At 38.4% G+C, this 22,638-nt stretch overlaps 1 protein-coding gene across 1 annotated transcript in view; it reads right to left on the bottom strand.

Annotated features, from left to right (window-relative positions):
- LOC121326901 (cytosolic carboxypeptidase 6-like) overlaps nt 1-22,638 on the bottom strand; it is a 260,712-nt gene that overhangs the window by 26,643 nt on the left and 211,431 nt on the right. The window contains exons 7-9 of the mRNA XM_041270542.1: nt 8,945-9,034; nt 7,886-8,000; nt 6,946-7,057 (exon numbers count right to left, since the gene is read on the bottom strand). Of these exons, the coding sequence (XP_041126476.1) occupies nt 6,946-7,057; nt 7,886-8,000; nt 8,945-9,034 (317 nt within the window). The remainder of the gene's footprint in view (nt 1-6,945; nt 7,058-7,885; nt 8,001-8,944; nt 9,035-22,638) is intronic.

Here is a 22,638-nt window from a genome sequence, read left to right as displayed (position 1 = left end):
GAAAGCTGCAAAATGACAAGATAGGATGTTGTAATTTCCATTTTATTAGCAAAGGGTATTTTTTTTTCAAATCCATTTTTAGAGAAAACTGCTTTGGAGATTGTATCCAAATAGAATTCAAAAGGTCAGCAGGTTAGGAGTTTGAAGTTTGGTGAAGACTTTAGTCTTTGATACGTGAGGTTCATGTCCAGCACTTGCCTCTCCATGAAATTCAATGGGCTGAGAAGCCAAGACATTACAAATCCAATAAAGTATCTCGGTTTCACAGAATACAAATACAAGTTTGCAAGCACACAAAACAAGCACATCAAACTGTACATAGAATGAGTACTATATGACTTAATTAGCCAATGATGAAATAACAGATATTATGCTGATATCTTTTGTTTACAAACAGTGCAGTCTTTCATACAATGTCAAATAAAGCTAATTTATTAATTTACAGCTGTGACAGAAAACACCCCTCTTTGCAGAACCTGATTTTCCACCAAGGTCCCCTATCCAAGTACTAACCATGCGCACCTTGCTTAGCTTCTGAGATCTGACTAGATCAAGCTCCAACATGGTATCACTGCAGAGCATATTTGATCTTGTTACATCTGCTTTGCTCGGAGTTCAGTGTTGCTCCTATTGGTACAAGTTTCAAGATTTGTTAAGGCCAAGTTCAACTCGAGGACGAGAAGTTTTAGAAGCATTCAAATGAAGGCTATAATGGGGAGAAATGAACCGCAAACCTTGAAATTGTTTAATAAGCAACGGCTTGTGACAGAAAAAAGGACGCTTTAATAAAGAGAAATCAGTGATATTTCTGAATGCCACTCCGTATCCACCATTCAAAATGCTACATGTCACAGTACAATGTTGGACTATCTGGTGGGATGCAGCCTGCAAGGTACAGAATTCATCTCCCCTGCCGACAGCACCTAATACATTTGTTGCGGTTTGGAAATGAATTTTGTAATATTTAAAAGGTCAAAAATGAACTATGGCAATATAGCCCTTTTGCCATCTTTAACAAATTATCCAAAATGGCATTGTCAGATCGGAGGGGATATGCTTGCAGTGATGAATGTTCAGTGTAATCAGCCAATCACAATGAATTCCTCTTCGCGTTTTATAAATGGAGGGGAGAAGCATCGTTTGAGTTGGGGGCCGGCTTCATTTGTTTCTTTCCTTTTCAACTCTTTTTCCCTAATTTCTTTTTTCCATGTTCAGCCAAACGTGAGGAAGTACAGATTAGATAATGTTTTCCTGCTTCAGTTGTTTCTTCTTTATTATTATTATTATTATTAACTAGTTGTGGCCTGCTACTTCTCACAGCAATTTGAATCAGCTCTGTCGGGCAGCAGAAACTAGACAGCACAGAGCTAGTGAGAAGGAACTGTCATTAAAATAGACTCGCAATAACAGTAAGCCAGAATTTAAAAACATTACCTTACCTTTCATTACTGCAAGGATTCAAACAGAGCCTTCTTTAACATACCATATTTGCTCGAGTATAAGTCAAGAAATTTAACCCAAAACACAATCCTGAAGTTGGGGGGGTAAACTAATACACAAGCAAAAAACCCCTTATGCCAGCAAACCTTTAATGTCTGCAAAAGTCATGGCCAGTGTGTGGTTACTGCAATTCCCGTCTGTACCTAGAAGGGTTTAGGACCCATGGGAGCCCTGTGGCAGGCATGCATTCAGTGCACGAGGAAAGCTCACAGACAGTACTTAGCCACGCATACGCACCTGCACTTTTACACAAGGTCGACTTTTCTTGAGCGAATACAGTAATATATAAAAACTTTCAAAAATATACCAATGAGAGGGAGCCATTAGGCCATCGATGCTTGGCGCTTCATAGTAGCTGATTGATCCCAAAACCTTGTTGAATAGTTTTTTAGCGAGAGATGATTAACAAGTTTAGAAAATGTGCATTAGGAGGAAGTGGTCTGAACCCCAAAGGGATACAGAACTGAGCTTTAACGTGGTTTAATGTAATGCTAATAAACATACGATGTAAGATTCAAATTTCAAAATGGGTGCTGCCAAACTAGAACAAGCCTGCTGCTACAACCTGCATGGTCATGGAACTGTCGCAGACAACCACCCAGCAGTGTGTGAAGCCAAATAAAAAAGACCAACAGAATGCTTGGCTACAGCTAGTCTAAAGCATAAAGTACAGATCAAGGGAGGTGATGATGAGTTTATAATCCACTACAAAGGGCTATCGCGGCTTTGGAGAGGGTCCAGTGAATAAAGGGGGATTGTTATCTCAGCTGAAATATCCAACTCATATGGTACTGTGGCGCTGCAGTGTTACCAGTGTGAATAAGTTCACACCATTGCGAAAGCATGTCAAAATATGTCACCTTTATGGTATCAATTTACAGACAGCTCACAAAGTACATCTGAAGCATCAAGAACAATATCTGAGACAGGTCTAGGCAACTAAACCCTCAACTCTCCCTGGGGAATCCCAATTTGTTTACATTTCAATTATTTCTTTCGTGTAGCCTCGGGGGAGTGGGGCTGATTATTTATTTTACAATACAAATATAGACACAAGGAGACATGAGCAGCAGAACCATTTGAAGCCATGGTTTTCTTATTATTACCATAATTTGCAAAATATAACGTGCACCTTGTGCATTGCGCGCATGACTGAGCAATTTCATTTAAAGCAAAGAATAATACTGAGTGGATCAATTCTACTTTAAACTTGGTTTACATATACTATGTTATCAATGTATCCATTTAGCATAAACTGTACACTTGTTATAAATCCATACAATCCCAATATAAAATCGTAGTTTTTTTTTCCCTCAAAAAATAAATAAAGCCTCAACTGTAACATTATCGTCTGCTGACAGCTGTGAGAAAAACAGGTCAGTATTCATGCAGCTTGTGATTTTTGATACACGTGTAAACTGCACTTGACTATATATTACAAGCTGCAATGCGTCTCACATTTGTTAAAGGGTGCGTGCAATATTCTGAAAACTATGGTGCTGTTCAGCATTCACCATCTATTTTGAGAAAAATCAGTGTATGTAATCTTGAATACGAAAGTTTCTATGTTAAAGTATTCCATTGGGAATCTTTAAGAAACTCACTGCTTCAGGGGTGAGGTAATTACCGTGGCACAAATTCCACCTTGCTCAGGATAAAACACCTTTGTGCCAGATATCCATGGCTGCAATATGTAACTCTAACCCCTCTTAACCCTAACTCCCTTCAGGTTAGAATTAGGGTTAAGATTGTACATCCCGCCTGTGTGCAGTACATGCTGTAAGCCCTGTATTATAGTGACATTTTTTAAAAATAAACAGATTTCTTGCCTGCCTCAACATTTACAGGTAAATCCCTCCACTCTAGTGCAGTGTCCTGCTGGATGGAAAACACACATTCTTAATGTTCAATCTCCCTGCACACAACAGAATAGACAGTCTCTTTGTGTGCTTTCCACCAATTTACATCTTTACACTGCTTTTAATCAAGGCTTAACAGAAGGCAATCAACATTTTCACACAGCGATAATCAGCAAATGACAAAAGACTAAAATGAGAGACACAAGGAATTTCAGAAAGCGCTGCTTATTTAAATAATTAGCGAAGGCCTTCATTACAGGGATGTGCTTGTGCTTAGACAAGCTTAGCTTATGCAGTTTTACTCTCAATTTTTAATCACCACTGATACAAGGGAATACAGAAATGTATCATTTTGATCAGTATATCTTTTTTTAACAGTTTAGTGTTGCTTTACATTTCTCCACTGTACAGCATTTTGGAGATCGTTTTACAAAGTTTTGGTGTGACAGTAAGTGTTGAATAATATATATATATATATATTATATATATATATATATATATATAGAGAGAGAGAGAGAGAGAGAGAGAGAGAGAGAGAGAGAGAGAGAGAGAGAGAGAGTTTGTTTTCTTGCACTTATTTGCTCGTATTTATATAAATACAAAACCTCCACAAGGAGCGCAAGGATGGTTCATGGTGTATGCTCTATTTAGCTTTTACACTAATGTCACAAAAAAACCCCAAAAAACCCAAATCATTGATCATGCAAGGGGACTGAGGGGCACGCAGCACATGACTCTCTGCCTGTTGTAAATGTGGAATAGCTATCCACCTGGAGTGCTGGGAGAGCTAACTGTATGAGTGTCTGTTTTCTGGGGCGCAGTCAAAGCACTTTGACTGTGAATTTGAGCTCCGGTCCCAGGAGACAGCCTCGCACTGTTTTAATTGATCGGGCCATTGGCAAGTCTGAAGCACTGGAAAAGGTTAAGATGAACGCTTTATCCCCGCGTGCTAAAGAGAATGTTCCTGTGTTATCAGGACTGAAAGTGCAGGAAAGGTCAGGAATTCCCTGGACAAGCTCTGACCTTCACTAATCTAGCCGCTCCTACCACCTAATTAAAAAAAAGAGACGAAAAGACCAGGGAAAAAAGTCTCAGAGCACTCTTTCAGTGTGGGTAGGGACTGAGCTGAGAGCGCCAAACCATTCACAGTGTTGGATCCACAGGGTAAAAGGTGAAAGATCATTAATAGATGCCTTTAAGACTTGATCATGCAAGATCATTTCAATTAGATTCCTTCACAAGGCTACCATTTGCATTTTTATGATGTTACCATTCATTCTTATTACATCAATGCAATGCTCCCCAGTTCTAGTTGCCTGATGTAGACAAATGTAACATAAACTAGATTAGTGTCTGTAAGAGGTGTAAACGTCAATGCATATAGTGAACAGCTACTTTGCATTTTCTTTTGTGTTTCTGGAAGTCCGTAGTTGGTGCTTACTTACATGAAGACACTGCATCACTAGTCTACATTAGGCAAACTGAACGGGAATACAGCTCCTAAACAAAGGTAAAATATCACAAAGTAAACGTTACCATTTAATAATAAAATACCTAGTAGTTACATTCATTTATAACTGCAAGCATTATCAAAGTGTGACACGAGAGTACACTTGAGAGTACATATCTTCAAATAACAAACTGTGTTTCATCAGAAGAGAGCGAAATTAATCAAGATGCTGGATCATCACTGTAGAGAAAATCAAAACAAGCAAGTGACAGCTGGTCTGTAGAATAGGGACCAGATGGACGGGACTGGTGGCAGGACGAGGGCCGAGGACCAGAACAAGAACCCAGGTAAGACTAACAAAAGACAGGGAGGGAGACGAATTGAGGAGGCTGGCAGCTGGTAGTGGCAGTATATACAGGAGGAAGGCTCGCTGTCATATAGAGGAGACAGCGGTGAACAGATGAAGATTAAAAGGAATTCTGGTGAACACGTGTTCCCTGAGATTACTGTCAAATAAATACAAAGAAAAATGAACGTGTACACACTGTCTGTCTATTCAGCAATGTCTATTCAACTCTAATTGTGTAGTTTTGGGCACATTCAGGGCTGACCTCTGGATGGCTCTTGAACTGTATATGGCTCACTGGGTTCATAACAGCTCTTTTAAATGAGTGTCTCTTCATGGGTTTGCAAAGACTGCCAGAACAGTCAAAATGTAAATACGTCTCATTACTGAAGCTGTATATTTTGCGGTCGTGTTTAATTTTTAATTTTTTTTTTAAATGTCTTTGCTGCTATTCAGTTTCAGGAAATTAAATGCTGTGTGTAATATGATGGACGTGACACTGACTGCATAGGGAAGGAACGGGAGGCTTAATCAGCTGGATTGTATGTGGAGCCCTAGGAAATAGCCCTAGAAAAGCGTTACAACAATGTAGGATTCAAATATCTAATGGGTGGTATAAAATTTGAACAAGCCCAACATTCTAAAAAAGGGTCGACAGAGTAATGAGGGTATGGGGTGGGTTACCTGGCAGTGATTCTGCTGCCGAATCATTGACATCCTTTAAGACCTGACAACGTTTTGTGATCAATCAGCTACTAGGAAGCGGACGAGCACTGATGGGCTGAGCAGCCTCCTCTCGTTCGTTACTTCTCTTACAGTATGTTCTTACCAGCAGCTTCTGGTTTTGTTACTTTTTCATCATTTACCTGATGAAGAGTCAGACACATGTGGAGAATCCTATTCAAATCAATGTATAAGCTGAAACCATAATTCTTCATTTTTTCAACTTCAAACAAGCAATTAAAAATTTATAAGTATAGAATTGTTATGACAGGCGCCTTCATTATCTTTTTTTTTCCAATCAAGGGATTGAGTGGCTTTTGTTGGTATTTGCTGGTATTCTCTATTCAGGTTGGTCTTCAGATCATTTTTTTTGCAGCCTTGTTTTTGCATTTTGCAAATCATTTTAGTTACAACTTATACCATTTCCTGTTATAATTTGAAGTAAATTATTACAAAATAAGGGGTCAGACAAAAAAAATACTAAAACAATTGAGGTACCTGACAATAACACAACAGGTTACCATTCTACAAGGTAGTAATGATTTCAAATAAGAGAAATTACAAAAACCATGAATACGGACACCTATAAGAGTAAAGTCAAAAACAAGATACAGGAAGTAGTTATAATTAAGAGCAGTAGTAGAATACGGAAAGGTATGGAACAGTTCAGTGCAAGTACAAGCTGTTACAAGTACTGGTAGAATTGGGTGCCATGTAGTCCAGTATAGTGGAGAGTTGTGAGGTTTACAAATGTGTTATATTAGTTGTCTTACTGTTTGTTTCAGGTGTGAAACATTTTTAAGCAAAGAGGAATGAATTCAGATCATTTTGAAGTGTGGTGCAGATAATATGCAAATAACAGCCAATATGATATTTCCAAAACTGCCTGACACCACCTATATATCATCTACCATGTCAACAGAATATAGGTTACTCAGAGGAGGGGGAAGAAGAAGAAGAAGAAGAAGAAGAAGAAGAAGAAGAAGAAGAAGAAGAAGAAGAAGAAGAAGAAGATCTCCTATACATGTTAGTGTGGTGTTCCATGGGCAGTATATCACTTTACTCACAGGGTCGTTGTTCATCGCAACGATCAGCTGCTTGACAGCGTGCAGGGTGGGGTGGGCCCAGGGGGAGGGGTCCTGCCAGTGACGGTTCAGGTCGAAACCCATCAGAGAACACCTGCGGAAATGTGCCAAGAGAGCCAATTTGCACGGGATACAAAACTAATAATTTAGTAAAGGAAACACCAAACAGTTAAACATGCACAAGGTCAGTAGTGGCAAACTCTTGGTGCAGTTTCAGAGAATTTCCACAGGGGGGAGACAGTCAGCATTGTGTGATGCACTGACGTGTGTGTGTGTGTGTGTGTGTGTGTGTGTGTGTGTGTGTGTGTGTGTGTGTGTGTGTGTGTGTGTGTGGCACTGGCGGCATTAACATATGCAATAAAATATATAATATAACCTATATATATAGTAATTATATATATCTATATATATATATATATATATATATATATATATATATATATATATATATATATATATATATATATATATATATATATATATATAATATATATAAAATATGCAATAACCTTTTAAACATATATTTACATTTGAGATGACTTGGGTTCTTTATTGAAAAATCATGAACCCTGTAAATAGTGCAATGAATTGCAGGGGCTTTGCTACTTAATGCAATCAGTTTCAATGTATTCTTTGCTTCTGACCAGCAGCTTACTACCCCACCCTACTCAACCACAGCGCATTGCCAGCTCATCCGGTGAGAAATGACTCATCAACTGAAAGCGGCAAACTCTATTGTAAAATTAACAGGTTTCATGGTGTTCCGGTCAAACCCCAGTCAAATGAGTTGTCTAAAAGGGAAGTGATTTATTATTTTGTGAGCTACTGAAAAATACATGTCAAAAAGGAGCAAGCCTAAGTACAACTCGACTGAACAGACATTTGACTTTTTTCAAGTCATGTTTTAGTTCTCATAGTGTACCGATAGTTCCCCAGATAGACCCCGTCCGGGTTGAGCATGGGCACAATCTTGAACACCACGTGGTCCCTCAGGACCCTGGCCACTGGATTCTGGCTCACCAGGAAGTCAATCACACCTGAGACAACAAGAAAAACAAGGAGAACCAAGGAGTGGCAAGTCGTGACAGGGGTGACATAGAAGCACCAGCACGGCTCAAACTGGTTTGGATGCACTGGCCCAGATTTATACGTTTAGAGATGAAACAATGAATCACTGAACACAAAACAGATGCCTGAGAACTCAAATGTGTGGAAACCTAAAATATACCAACATAGTTAATCAGAAACAATCTGAGAAGCCCCAATGCTGCTCAGTGCAGACAATGCTAATTAAACCCTACAGCTGGCAGTGTAACGACTGTCATTAGAAAAGCTGGGGATGTAAAGGTCCTGGGAGGGGATAATGTTATTTGTTTGGGCACTGGAGCCTCTGCTACACTGGCTGGCCAGGCCTTTTTAAAAGTTCAGAGGGATAATTGACAGGTAACAGGAAACAGAGAGGGCAGGCTCACTGCCACTGAGCTGTTCTTCCTCATTAGCGCTAACACAGGCCTAATGACTCTCTAATTGAGCCATGCTGCCAGGGCATGGGAAGCACAGAGGTGAGAGCTAGGGCTGGAGAGAAGCAGCGTGTGGTTTTGAACACGAACTCTGCAGAAACACACAGCGAGCCTTTTCAAAGGATATCCCCAGTCAACCGCTATACAAAAAGACAACATTTCTAATGATGTCTTCTCAGTAATTCATTTTAATATGTGTTTGATCTAATTGGGAATGCATGATTGTAACAGTAACAGGCATGCCTAACACTGATGTTGATCTTTTTTAGTTGAATGACAGAAGTAATAGAACACTGTAGCCATAGAATGTAGATGCAGCCGGGGAGCGGTGTTCTTTAATACCGTGGCATTGGAAAAGTTAAGGTAACAACTGTTGCTGGGTGGGTAGGGGTTGTGTTAGTTAGTATGTTAGTAAGCATGTTCACATGTGTGTATGTGTGTGTTAGTGTGGTGACACTGACCTTGGCAGACAAAAGAAGCTGGAGACTCCCCTGGGTGGACACGAGCTGTGAGGAACACCACCTTCTTATCAGCCCCAGGCCTCAGGTTAGCTGTGGACAAATAGACACAACGCATTTTAATCTTACCGTTTCCTTCACACACTTAGTCAGGGAGTACCAGGGCCATGCTGCCTCAATGGGGCATCTGCAAATTTCACTCACGACTAGATGGAGAAAGGGATTATCTACAAATTACAATATATATATATAGACCTTATTAAGACATTAACAAGTCTGTATTGCAATGATTTCTGAGACAGAATTTGAAAGTCTTTATATTCCATAACCCTTTACAGAGAATACTTCACATTGTATATCTGCTCCCAGAGTACCTGTGCCTGTCTGGAGGATCCCATGCAGGTTTAAAACCCATTTTCTGGTTAGAAATGAAAAATAAAATAATACAGCACAAAGATATGCATAATTGATGCTTAACCTGTTAATAATATATCTGTCTGGGCGTCAAAACAATACAGTGCGTAGTAATCTGCAGACTCACAGGTAGGTTCATCTAATCACACTGGGAATTTCAATGGGAAAGATGCATGATGCCTGTCCTCACATTTTCTGTTCTCAAAACAGAAAGAGGTGAAAAGCCGATCTCAAACGGACCTCTGGTTAGGGCACAAAGCCCAAATGACAATGCAGGATTTTGAAAGACAAGAAATTCTGTCTCATGATATTCCCTGCCTCTGTAGGGGCTGGAACCTTAACATCATAGCTGTCAAAAGAAATATTCACAGAGTCTAGCCAGCTTCATCCATTTTTAACAGCCTTTAGTGACATCTTACTCGGACAATCTGGAAGAAATCTAGCATTGTAACAGTCTGCTGTACAGAACACATGTCTTTCCAGCCTTTACAGATATGAATATAAATATTCTAGTAAGGTGCTTTAACCATGCATTGTATAAGCCCATTGTGCTCATCCTCATAGTAACAGTCTTTTATGGAACTGGATTTTGCACTGCTGTTCTCATTATGGTAAATTATTAATAAAGTAAACACTAGATTAGTATCAGTACGTTTATAACTGTATTAGAAATCACGCAGGGGAAATCAAACAATAACCATTAAGGATTTTTATGTTTATCAGCAGTTCCAGAGTACAATTGTTTTTATGAATTATAATACTGGGTTACAGCCCAAAGAACGTCTATGTATTATGGCTATATTCGCACAAGTAGAAGTGAACAGACAATCTGTCTATATTTGTTTTCTATTCATGTCTACTGTCATTTTTGCAGAAAAGAGAGAATAGTTTGATGAAGTGAATACTACTAAGTGTCTTATTTTAGGTGGCTGATTGCGACGTCACCATTTTGAAATGACTTTTGCAGCTGAATGGAATTTCGAGAGGTGCCTCAGGTATGACTTTAGGTCATGTCAACTGTACTGATATTGAGAATAAAGCATGGTAAAACCACAATATGGTACGGTTGATGTCATAAAGTGTTTTTCTCAGTGAGATGTCATGAAATAAAGCAGGCACCCTTATTGGCTGAAAGATTCTCAGCAGTCTACAATAAGTTAGTGCGTCGTGTAGAACAAGAACTTTTTAATTTTTTTTTTTTTTACTATCAACTTAACTTGATATGAGTGGTTCTTACTGGTTTTTTTTTTTCTATAAGCGTGCTAAGTTGCTTTCAATTGTGGAGCTGCTCTAGTTGCCTGCCTTTATATGTAACACGGGCTAGATCAGGCAAAGTGTTTTTCAGAAGTAAGAACTAGCACCATCTCATGAGCTACAACTTTGGATCAACTCTCCCTTGGCTTTGCTGGCAATACAATACTGTGCACTAGATGGTGCTGGCGTTTACTTATATGAAAACACTTTGGCAGGATACAAGAACTACAGAGCAACTCAAAGAGACTGCAAAACAACACAAAAAAAATATAAGGGGAGGTTTAAAGAATACTAGGAAACTCAAATACAGTATATTTAAGACACCACCTCTCGTCAACAGCATATTAGAAAAGACAAATATTACGAGAACAAGTCCCTCATCATAGTCATTGAACAGTTACTGATCCTTTCCCGTCGGTCAGATTAGATAAAGGCTCTAAAACCACGACTGCAGAAGGGCCCTGCTCTTTTGTATTGTGGTTAAGACGCTCGCTTGCAGTATGCAGCCTCTGCCCTGTTACACTAACCTTTAGGAACTGAGAAATGTGAGCAGGGCTAAACTGCTCCTGCATGTGTCATTTGTCAGGAAGTTTATTTTGAAATTCTTGCAAACCTCTTTCATGAAGTAGCTTTTCAAAGTCAGCACCCGAGAGAGAAGTATTTAGTGGCGATGGGAGGTTAATGGTATTGTTTTTATTGCACATACTGGTATTCTAAACGGCTCAAAGTTATTCTGCACTTCATTGCTGTGCACACAAGCTTAATATCTCATTGATCTTGACTGCTGTTGTGCTGAGCATGGGAAATGCTAATTGGGAAAAGGGTTTTTTCTGTGCTTTTCTTTAATGCTAATTTTATTTCTAAGACCTCATAAAAACGTAGAGTTAGGGCTATAAAAATAAAACATTTTGCCATTTTCAATGAAAAAGGATTTTTTTGTTTTCCTGAGAGACTAATGAGCTTGCAGTTTTATGAGTTTCTATACGGAGGCGAGGACATTAGCTTTGGTTCCGAATGCTAGTGTTTGTCTTTTAACAAGGTTTTATGTTTGCGGCATCTGATAGGAAATCATATGAGCTAAAGATTTTACCTCCCCCTCTCCCACCAGCTATTCAAGGGTACTCTGAAGTGAAGTCTATTAAACCGCAGCTCGGTACAGCTCTCAGATATCACAGATAATGTATTCTTCTTGTTGTTGAGACCGGGGTGTTCCCCCCTGGGGATGGTTTCAGGGGCCTGTAGCGTATATAAAAATGACCCTGACAAAACAATGTTCCCCAGACCGGGGGATCAATTAATTTACACGGACACTGCTGTTCACACCGAATACAGAAAAGTAAGATAGACATTCACCAACAGCTGCTACCATATCACCTCTTTCCCAGCAGGTGTCGCTATAAATCAGTGGAGCTGCTCGAGATCAGGCAGAGAAGAGTGACAATAAAATGAGAAAAAATTAGCTTTTAAAACCAAGATGAATGGATTTGCTGTGTCTTTTTATTTTTGTTTTGTTTTTCCCATTTAGTAGACTCAAGAGCGGTGAAGATGAACACATGCTGTCCTCCCAGGACTAAAGACTGCTTCTTTTCACACTGCAGCCACCTCAGAGCTAGTGTCGAAGGACAATGCAATGTAACAGCCTGGACTCGAACTGGCAACGTCCAGGCTATAGGGCGAATCCTGCACTCCACGTGGAGCGCCTTTACTGGATGCGCCACTCAGGAGCCCCATTTACCATGATTTTTTATTGTACTCACTTTACTCTGTGTTTACCACTATACCAAAGCAATCTTTTATTAGGGGGCCTTGAGGGTCATATACAGTTTGCCTCAAAATGTATGAACTTGACAACATGACCACTAAATACCAAGGCAGTTCTGTGCAGGTGGCATCGACCAGTAAAATCATAGAGTCAGACCACCTTTGTGGGAAGATGCCCCCACGTTATAAAAGCAGGCAGTGTTTTTCTGCAGCACAATGTGGATCAGCTGCCAGGGTGGCTATTGCTGACAGAGTGGTTGACAGGCTTGTCATGAGAAACGGAAGACATCATGGTCTCAAACAAAGAGAATCTAAAGTAGAAGCCAAAACCAGACAGCTGGGATTTCATGGTTATGTGAGTACAGTGCTTTCACCGCTCAACAATTCACTACTTCCATTACTTCATGCTTAGGCCATGTTGACAGTAAAAGTAATATATTTTCCTGTATGAAGGCCTTTTGCTAGTCCACACTGATGCATAAGTCAGCCATCTAAATAAATAGGGAATGCTGCATAGCATTTTCAATAAATAGGGTATAGTATTTTAGAAATACTGGGACAGTCCACATTGCTGGAAATTTATTCGGAATGATGCAATGATCATGTTCATATTAGTTTGTATATTATTATTTATAAATGAGGGTACCGGCAGGGTATTGTGGAAAGAAAACCAAATGCATAAAAGATGTTTGAAATATATAGGTTTATTTTACTACTGAAATATTTACTAAGTGAAATAAACACAGTGCTCTATTTACCTTCATGGAGTATTTATTTCATTTTTTAATATCTGGGGGAAAAAAACAACACACAATACAATAGTGCACTTTATTATAGTCAACAAATCGATAAGGACTAAAGCTACTTTTTAAAATGATTGTCACTAACAAAAACACTTTCATAAATCTTACCTGTCATGCAATTCCATTGACTATGTAGGTCAGATTCAAAAGAAACATGATTATAGCAAACATGCATTTTCATTTTAAAACATGACATTGGCGTTAAACAAGGTTAAAGAAAGTTCCTAGTTTGCTTGCCTTTCAGGAAATCTGTAACACTTCCTAGGTCAGGTCAGTCTTTGGAGGCAAGCATCTTAATGGCTGCAAAGCATGTCAGTAACTAGAGAAAGCAGCTGGTTGGTTACTAACAGAAAAGGCTAATCAGATATTTATTTAACCTAGTGTAGTTCCAGGTATCATGTTTTTAAATGAAAATGCATTTTAAAACACATATCAAACTACAGATTTCTTTCAAAACACACATTTCAGATCTATATAGTGGATGGTTGTGAATGATATGGGAAAAGTATGGGATTATTCTGTAAACTACAATAATTTAAAATTTTACCTTTGCAAATAAATAATGCATACCTATACTCAGCAGTGACCTAACACACGTTAATCTCTGCATTTCACACCATGGGAAATGTCTGGAGAATGTTGTCCTTTTCTGAGGGAACAAAAATGCCCCTGAAACTGCTGACGATACAAAATTCAATGCTATTTAGGGGGTTTTTTTGATCGCCCAATCCACTGTTCCACTCTAACAAGATCATGGAACATTTTTTTTTATTTTAAATTCGACAATGAATGACCTGAAAGTCTCACCCAAGTTCCTGCCTCTATATTTAGAAGTAATACATATTTGCCTGTGTCCTGTTACGCAACCCTAACCATCCCAAGGCGCTCATAACACTGACTGCTCAAATCAGCAAAACCTGAACAACAGCCAAACGAGTTTAAATCACCAAGGGAGAATAATAATAATAATAATAATAATAATAATAATAATAATAATAATAATAATAATAATAATAATAATAATAATTATTTGAGCTTGCACCCTTTATGGACTGAAAAGCTTTCTCAGCAGATTTTTCACCTGGGAAAGTCACATTTGCCACAGAATTAAAGGACGGTACATTACGATCACATCTGATAAATATGCAAATTGCACCAAAGACAGAAAATGTCTCTGACAAGCAGCCTAAATGTAATGGAATCTGAAGGTTACTTAGATTGTGCAGTTCAGCTTATTCACCAATTTTTTTTTTCCCTTTCCAAATGTCTCGCCACTTCTGATTTAACATGAAAAGAACAACGACATAATACAATTAGCCCCAGTCACTGTTTGATACCCAGACATGCAGAGGACATCATTTCATGACAAGAATGACTGTTTGTAGTCAGGCCTCTCCGATGCAGTATTTCACCTTGGTTATCTGTGGTTGCTCACGAATACGAAACGTCCTGGATGTATTCATATGTTATGTGAATCTCTGGTAGTGTTACCTGTAATATACAAAGCTGCATCTCCCTGTTCCAGGATAGTTTTAGTCAAGATCAGCAAGACAGCAGATCTGACAGACTTTGCATAAAACACCTTAATATTTACAGATACATTCTCACTTATTTAAGGTTAAATGTTAAAGAAGAATTGTTTGGTTCTCAGTAGGAAAAAATCAGAGTTCTCTTAACTAATGTATCCTTACATGTGATCATTTTTGTTTTCTATGTTCAATGTCAAGAATATAATGATACCACTAGTGTATCGCCCAACTGCGCCACCAAGCTCCAGAGTAAAAGCCTTTATTTTAGGTACCGGTACATTTCATTTTATGTTCTAATAAATTAGCTTCATGTTGCCGGAATGAGAGTGTGACATGCATTTACACTCCAACGTCATCCTCAGACGTGCACTAGCTGTAAATTGTCACTTGCATTAAATTTAAACCTCACTTTGAATACGGTGAATAGACGCTTGCTGTGGCTCTGCTGAGCTAAGAAGCCTTAACTAAGGATAACGGAAGAAAACTGCATTGCGTTAAGTGGGGTGGTTGTGACAACCATTCAGCGTGGGCCAGATAAAGATCAAGCAGCAATCTATAATAAGCTGTCCCATAAAAGCTTCTTATAACAGTTTACCAAAGTAAATGGTTTGCCATGTTTTTAAAATGCTTTTCCATACCTTTACAATTACATATGCTTTACCAGGCTTTTGCTATCCTTTATTTTATGTTGCTGTTACTATGGTAACCTTTCACAAGGGCCCCTTTATTTTTATTGATTTTTTTAAATCAATTTTTGCTTTATTTATGAAATGTAGACATTTCCATTATTTTAAAACACTCAAACTAAGAAATTCAATTACTTTACATTACATAAGTTGATAGTAAATTAGTTGTTACATTAATTTAGCCAAACCTATCAAAAAGACATGTACTAATACAAATGGTTTCAAGTCAACAACCAATTGTACGCTGTTAGTTCTGCAATAAACCACATTCTGTTTGTTATGTCGGGGCTCTCATAGGCCCAGTGCAGTACACTCAAACCAATAAAATAAACACCTCTTGGGAGTGTTTTCAACGTATGTTCAAAACACTCTGGACACGTTCAAAACACTCGCCCGCTCAAAACACTCTATACATTACATTCAGAGCATTTATTTCTTTCAAAACACTCTAACACGCACAACACTTTACAGTACATTAAGTTGAAAACATTTACATACATTTGTAGTTATGTAAAACGTTTTTCAGCTAAAGCTAACTGAATTAACCAACATAACAACGTTATAATAGAAACTGTAACTGTACAAACCTATTGTTTATCGAAATACGGTATTGAAATATCTTCTAAGAATAATCGCCGTGAACGCACCCATTGGATAAATTGGTCAGATTCTGCACAGAATCTGCGCAGAATGATCTCCGTGAACGCAACCAGTGTTTTGAACTTTAATTAAAAGCGCAGCTGTGTGTTTTGAACTTACATTCAAAACAGTATAGTTTGATATACACACACACACCCGCCCATCCAGTGGTACTACCTATTAACTGTAACTAACTACAACTGACAAAACACAACAGCATCAAGCTACTTTTACATCCAGCAAAACAAAATGACGAACCTGATAAGAAATGGAAAAAAAGTGGTTCAGAAAGTATGCGTGTCTTGGGATGTGCTCTCATTTGTCAGTCTTGTCCTTCTCTCTTCACAGTCTGTTAGGTTAAACTGTGCTTTGAAAACACGAATACACTACCAGTAATAAACCCTGTCATGAACTAGAGACTTTTATAAAAGACCTTGCATGATATGGGATCAGACGGAAGCAATAGTAGACTTTTTGAAGAATATGCTACTGAATTTTAAGGCTGTCTTGCTCCAAGGACATTGAACTAAAATGCTTCTGTAGTTTATAACAAATGTCACATTTTGCAGTTTCTAATCATCTTTTTTGTAATTATATTCATGGTTTTTATATTTTATTTAGTGAAAATTAAATACAACTCTTTCGTATGAAGAGCGTTTTATAAACAGCCTCTTTGGTTAAACTGGGCTTTGAAAATAAAATACAGTAATACACCCTCCTAAAACATTTGAAAAAGATTTCAAGAACTACAACCCCCCATTTAATTAATAAAAATAAAAACATTCCTTAAAACATTCCTTAAAGTTTTGTTAATAAGGGCCAAGGTTTGGAAGAGTTAAATATGGTTTCTAAATATGGCAGGAGGTTCAAACAAATTAAGCAAATTAAGTTTTTGTTTTTATTGGACGAGTAATCAAAGATAACTAAGAGAATCATAGAATACAGCCATGTACCAAATGTGCAGGCACCACTTTCTCAAAGTGTGTGGTTTGCATCATTAATATAGCCAGAGGTTAAAATGTGGCAGTGAAGCAGTACATTTTTTATGCATACCGGTAACAGACCCCTTTTATTATCAGTTCAAAGGGACATTTTAATTTGATTATAAGCAGACTTTATCGGGAGTTCTCCAGCAAACAGTTGAAATAAGACCTCATACACAGACAGGCTTGTTTTCTGTTTAACTTAATAAAAGTAATGTGTTGATTAGTGTTCCTTAACAAAACACATTGTAATTATTAAAATACACATAAGCATGTTGTAAACATTCACATTGCAGTGTGCTCTGCTATAGGGTTCTTTTCATGTCAGAAGATTTCAATACCGTACAACAGCATACCAACATGTAAACCTTCTAATCTTGTGTTTTTATTTCCCAGAGGGATATGATGTGGAAATGGACTAATACATATTAACCAGAGTATGAAAATAACCACAGTAATATAGTCAGGAGCTTGACTTACATTATAATCTGCCATTTCAATGCAGTGATAGTAAGAATCCCATTAACAGGAGTGTTGCAAATTGGGGTTTACTGTACCTATAAATGTGGCACACCAAATTACTGCCCTTAGCCTGAGGCCCAGAGTGTGGATTGAACTGCTCTTTCCAAAGCCTCCTTTTCCCTCTTGAACTACAAGCGCACACGGCAATGCAGCGGAGCTGTCAGGTGGATATTGATTAGGCATTGAAACCAGCAGCAGGTCTATGCATTTTCCTAGCACTAATCACAAATGCAGGGCTGCTTGCAAGGCGTGGGCTGGCTCAGCGCTGACATTTCACAGACTGAAAATAAAAAGAGCCCAGTGCATTGACACTGCTCATAAACAAAGCTGTACAGTTGCCAGCAGCTGAAAGCTATCCAGAAATTGAATAAATAAAATAAATAAAAAAGGAAAATCACATGATTGTATTGTTGCTAGTGTATTATGATTTTCAGTGCAGTGATACACTACTTCCAACTCAGGCGTATGACAGTATAGAACGAGTAGTCTTAGGGAAAAGTACACCGTATGCTGTAGGTCAGAGCTAATTTCCCCACTGGGGAAATCCCTTGCAAAGAATATATAGTGGAGGCAATCATACATATATCTGAATGCAGTACTGCTTGTCCAATTGTCATGAAACTTGCATAAGTATCAGATTGTAGGGACATATGGAGGTGTCTGTCTATCCGTTTTTTTACCCAATTTGACTTGGCAGCACATGTTCCCAAACTACGGAATCCTGGAATATCAAAAGTCCTTTAAACTTGGACACTGAAAATATGCCAGACTAATACGTTTCATGTACACAGATTGGCTCTCGCAATGCTAGTTAATTAATTCAGATGGAATCCCTGTCATGTATTTGGACAGCAGTGCTAGGTTACAGGTGACCTGTTGCATTTCACCAGATTAGCTGCGTGAGCCACAGACTGGCTAAAATAGTCTCAAATGCCTTTTAAATGGATTTCACCTTTCCTTTACCTTTCTGTGATCTTTGCAATGACCCTGAGCTCTGTTGCTACAGCACTGCAATGCAATCAAAACAAACTGTTGAGCTAAATCCACTGCTGGACTTCAAAGTGAATACTCAGTCTTTCATTTCCAAATTGTGATTGTGTGACCCAACATGCAATTGTACAATTCATGGACTTAATGGCTCATTTACTGTGGCAGTCCACAGGCTTTTTATCTGTTGCCCTTGTACCAGGGGTGTCAAATGAACAAAAAGCCATCTTGAGAATAGTGCCGTTACTTTATTATGATTCACTGCAACATTAATGCGGATGAGACGGCATGTATGTATATAAGAACATAATGAATAAGAACATAAGAACATGAATAAACGCTGAATATATATTGAATAAACACTGTACATATCCTACTGTAAAATCACTACAGCTCAGCTTTAATCTCAAACTGTTGACATCTCTATTTGTACAAGGTCTTGAATACATTAAAAAAAAAAAAAATAAATAAATAAAAGTTTAACTAAGCCTGTTGCTGTTTCACTTCATAGGTCATTAACCTCAGCGGGTTCTTATGGGTCAAAGCATGTTACTGGCTGCAAAGCATGTCAGTCAACAGGGGAAGCAGATGGTTGGCTCATGACAGGGAAGAAGCCACTGAAGAGATTGGGACAATGTTACTCTCCAAGCACAGGACTATTTCAAAGTAAGGCTTGCAAACGGGGACTGTATCATTTATATCTTAGTGTAAATATATGTTTGCTATGAGACCTATATTAGACAAGAGTAGATTTATGCTTTTTTTTTTTCTTTCTAAATTATACATCATAATTCTTAGCCAACACATTTTATGACAGTGGTTAAATGATAATATCTCAATATTGCACCTGTAACTTCAAAAACTCAATCGCACTTTCATAGGTATATGTTATAAGAAACCAAGGCCAAAAATGAAATGAGCGGCAGCAATGTGACACTGCAGTTTAGTAACACCCCATTACCCAGTTAAAAACACACTAATGGCTATATAAAAGCACTGCCAATTACTGTAATTAACATCTACTTATTGCATTAGGCAATGCAAATTTGGTTTTAACCAAACAAAAGATTCACTTGGCTTGGAAGATTTGAGTACATTTGACAACATTCAAAGGTAAAGAAATCAAGGAAAAATGTATTTCAGAGAGCTTTGATGTTGTATTCTACAAAAGCAAGGTTACTCACGATGAGTACCTTAATTAAACCAGAGACAGTGATGAAAACAAAAGGCCTCCCCACAGTTTTCACATAATGCACAGGGAAACCCGGGACAGTAAAGCAAGCTGTTGGATACTCACCTGCCTTTCACAAACAGTTCAAACAGGCCCCCAAAATGGTGTTCTGCATCTTTGAAATCAATTCAAAATAAGAGTTAAGAAGGTTGAGATCATTTAAATGATCACTTTCCCATAGCTGTGTTCGGGGGATTATGATGTTGCTATGGCGATGTATTGGCCAGCAGACATGGTAGATTGAGGGCCCATGATTGAAGTGGCAGGTCCTTTCATACGTCTTTGATCAAGGAAGTGTTTGAAGTAAGGGGCAAACCTCAAGTACAAACAGGCCTTCTGAGAGATTAGTTATTTAGGGAATATAGTGTTTTAAAGGCAGCTTTTAAATCTGTGACCAGCAGTATTTCAATAGATAATCAGTCCCTTTTTAATGTAGATTTAATAGATGCTAGGCAGTAACACTAAAAGCCACTGCCATCCACAGCTGTTTAATCAGAGAAGAGAAACAAAATGTCATCTGGTTGTAAAATGTTTAAACAAAGATTTTAATAGAACGATGGTCAAATCATGTGACAATGTGACTTTTCAACTCCGCGGCTGGCAGAAGTGAAAAGTAACATGATTTGAATGGAATGAGGAAGAATGTTTGATTCCAGCACTTACGATTCTCCAGTCACAGCCAGGTAAAGGTAGAAAAAAAAAAACTAATGTTATGGGAGCTACACGACCCACACAGAACAATTGCAAACACCACAATAATTAAAATTAAAGCTTCCGACTCTACCATTCTGATATGGTGTTAATTTTGTTTTAACAGCAATTCCAAATTCACTGCCTCTTAAATGCTCTTTGAAATGGACATAGCTAAAACTGACAAGTGGAACCAGTTATGCTGAGCAGAATACACCTGGACGGTCAGCAGAAAGGTTAAAGGATTGCAATGTGATTTAGCAATGCAGACCCCCTCCAAGATTGGTGACAATGCTGGCGTGTCTCAGCGCTCTCATCTCCCATTGCTCAGAAAATGCCGATGTTACTCATCTTTACCCTCAGCTACCATTTCAATTCTGGCTGGCACAGAAGACACTTATGAAGACAAATGTTCAGTGAATCCCACTCAGATTCACTTTTTTTCCCCCTCACCTCTCTTCTCCCAGTATGCTTTAGATATTTTCAAACCACAATTACATTGGATTTCCCAAGGTAAAGATGAAAAAATAAAATACAAATGAAATACTGTGTGAATCAACCAAAGTCAGCATTTGGTGCAAACAAAACCACATTTCTATGTTTAAAGTGACACTAACTCTTAACCAAACCTCTTACAATCTTTTCTTTCACATCAATAAACAAGGGGACTGACAGGTTGGAGGGATAAGGCAGTACAGGTTGAGACTGAAGCTTACAGTCTTCAGGGACTTGAATACAAAAGCATTAAACTAACACAGGCTACATTGGATCAGTGTTTGAAATCCTAGTGTGTCTGTTTAATAAATCAGCCTCTCAAAGCACCAAGTCCTGTAACTGTATTCTGTACATTGTGTGCATGATTGGGCAGTTCCATTGAAGCCCCTTTCACACAGGCATGCTCTACCCGGGTCAGAACCTACCTGGGGCAGGACCCGGTGTCGTATGGGTTGGCTACGCAATTTCACGCTGCTTTTGATAAAGCAGGGTTGACCTCGGTGACAGACACAAGTAAACAACATGCGTACCAATGTCCTGGAAGCAGCTTGTTACGGATTATTCCATCCAAGCTTCTCAGGATTGAACCATCGGCCCAAATGTTTCTTCATCCTTGCTGCAATCTGGCTCATGTTGGGTCTCAAGCAACACAAATATGGCTAAGTAGAATAATTAAAAACGTTCCTTGCGGAAGTGAAACCTTCACTCAGGTGTGGCTGTTTGTTATTTTGTCGGCTGTCATGCATTTTGTCTTGCTCAACTCGGGTCAAAGAGTGTCAACCCGCATCCTGAGGTGGGTCGCTGGGACCAAGGTTAACCCAGGTATGACCCAGGTACGTGGTTTCGCACTTCGCGGGACTGTGACCAGGGCAGCCAGAACCCGGGTCCTGACCTGGGTAGGAGTGCCAGTGTGAAAAGGGCTTTCGAGTGTTACAGAACACCCTGCATAGTATATAAAAAAAGCATTATGATGCGTCCAGCGCTCTCTATATTGCAACATTGTCTTTTTAAACATATTGCCGGCTCTTTTGACATTTTTAATCACACAGCATCGATCAACTGAGCAAAATATTTCTCAACATTTACTCTGGACAACACGGGATACAGCAAAGGTAAAGTCATGTGTTTCTTGTAAACAATGCAGGGGGTTCTGTAACACTTTAAAACAATGCAGGGGGTTCTGGAACACTTTAAAACAATGCAGGGGGTTCTGGAACTCTTACACTCTCTTTGTATAATGCACACCCCTTAAAAAACGCACAGCGGGGTAAAGCAAAGAATAATACCGAGTATCTAACATCGGCATTTGTTGACAGCTGCTAGAAAAGCACATTTGTATTCATATCAGGGCTATAGGCTGGAACAGACACACTTGGAGTCTCTATAGTAGTAAGTGAGGCAGTCATTTCCATTTTCATTTTACATGGGATTCGCCAACAATTTAATCAACCAGGAAATCGTGCAGACACAGCATGGGACAAGCAGAAAACAGTTCCTTATATGAATCTGTTTATTTATAAGAATTTACAGTTACCATAAATAAATATGAAATATTTTCAATTGTTTTATATTTTATATATATATATATATATATATATATATATATATATATATATATATATATATATATATATATATACACACTGTATAGTAACCAGTTATAAACTGATAATAATAATAATATTGTGATGTACAATATATAT

This window comes from Polyodon spathula, chromosome 14, assembly GCF_017654505.1.
Source record: "Polyodon spathula isolate WHYD16114869_AA chromosome 14, ASM1765450v1, whole genome shotgun sequence".
In the NCBI taxonomy this organism is placed as follows: domain Eukaryota; kingdom Metazoa; phylum Chordata; class Actinopteri; order Acipenseriformes; family Polyodontidae; genus Polyodon; species Polyodon spathula.
Note: the sequence above shows the minus strand (reverse complement) of the source record. Positions and strands in the feature narration are given on the sequence as shown.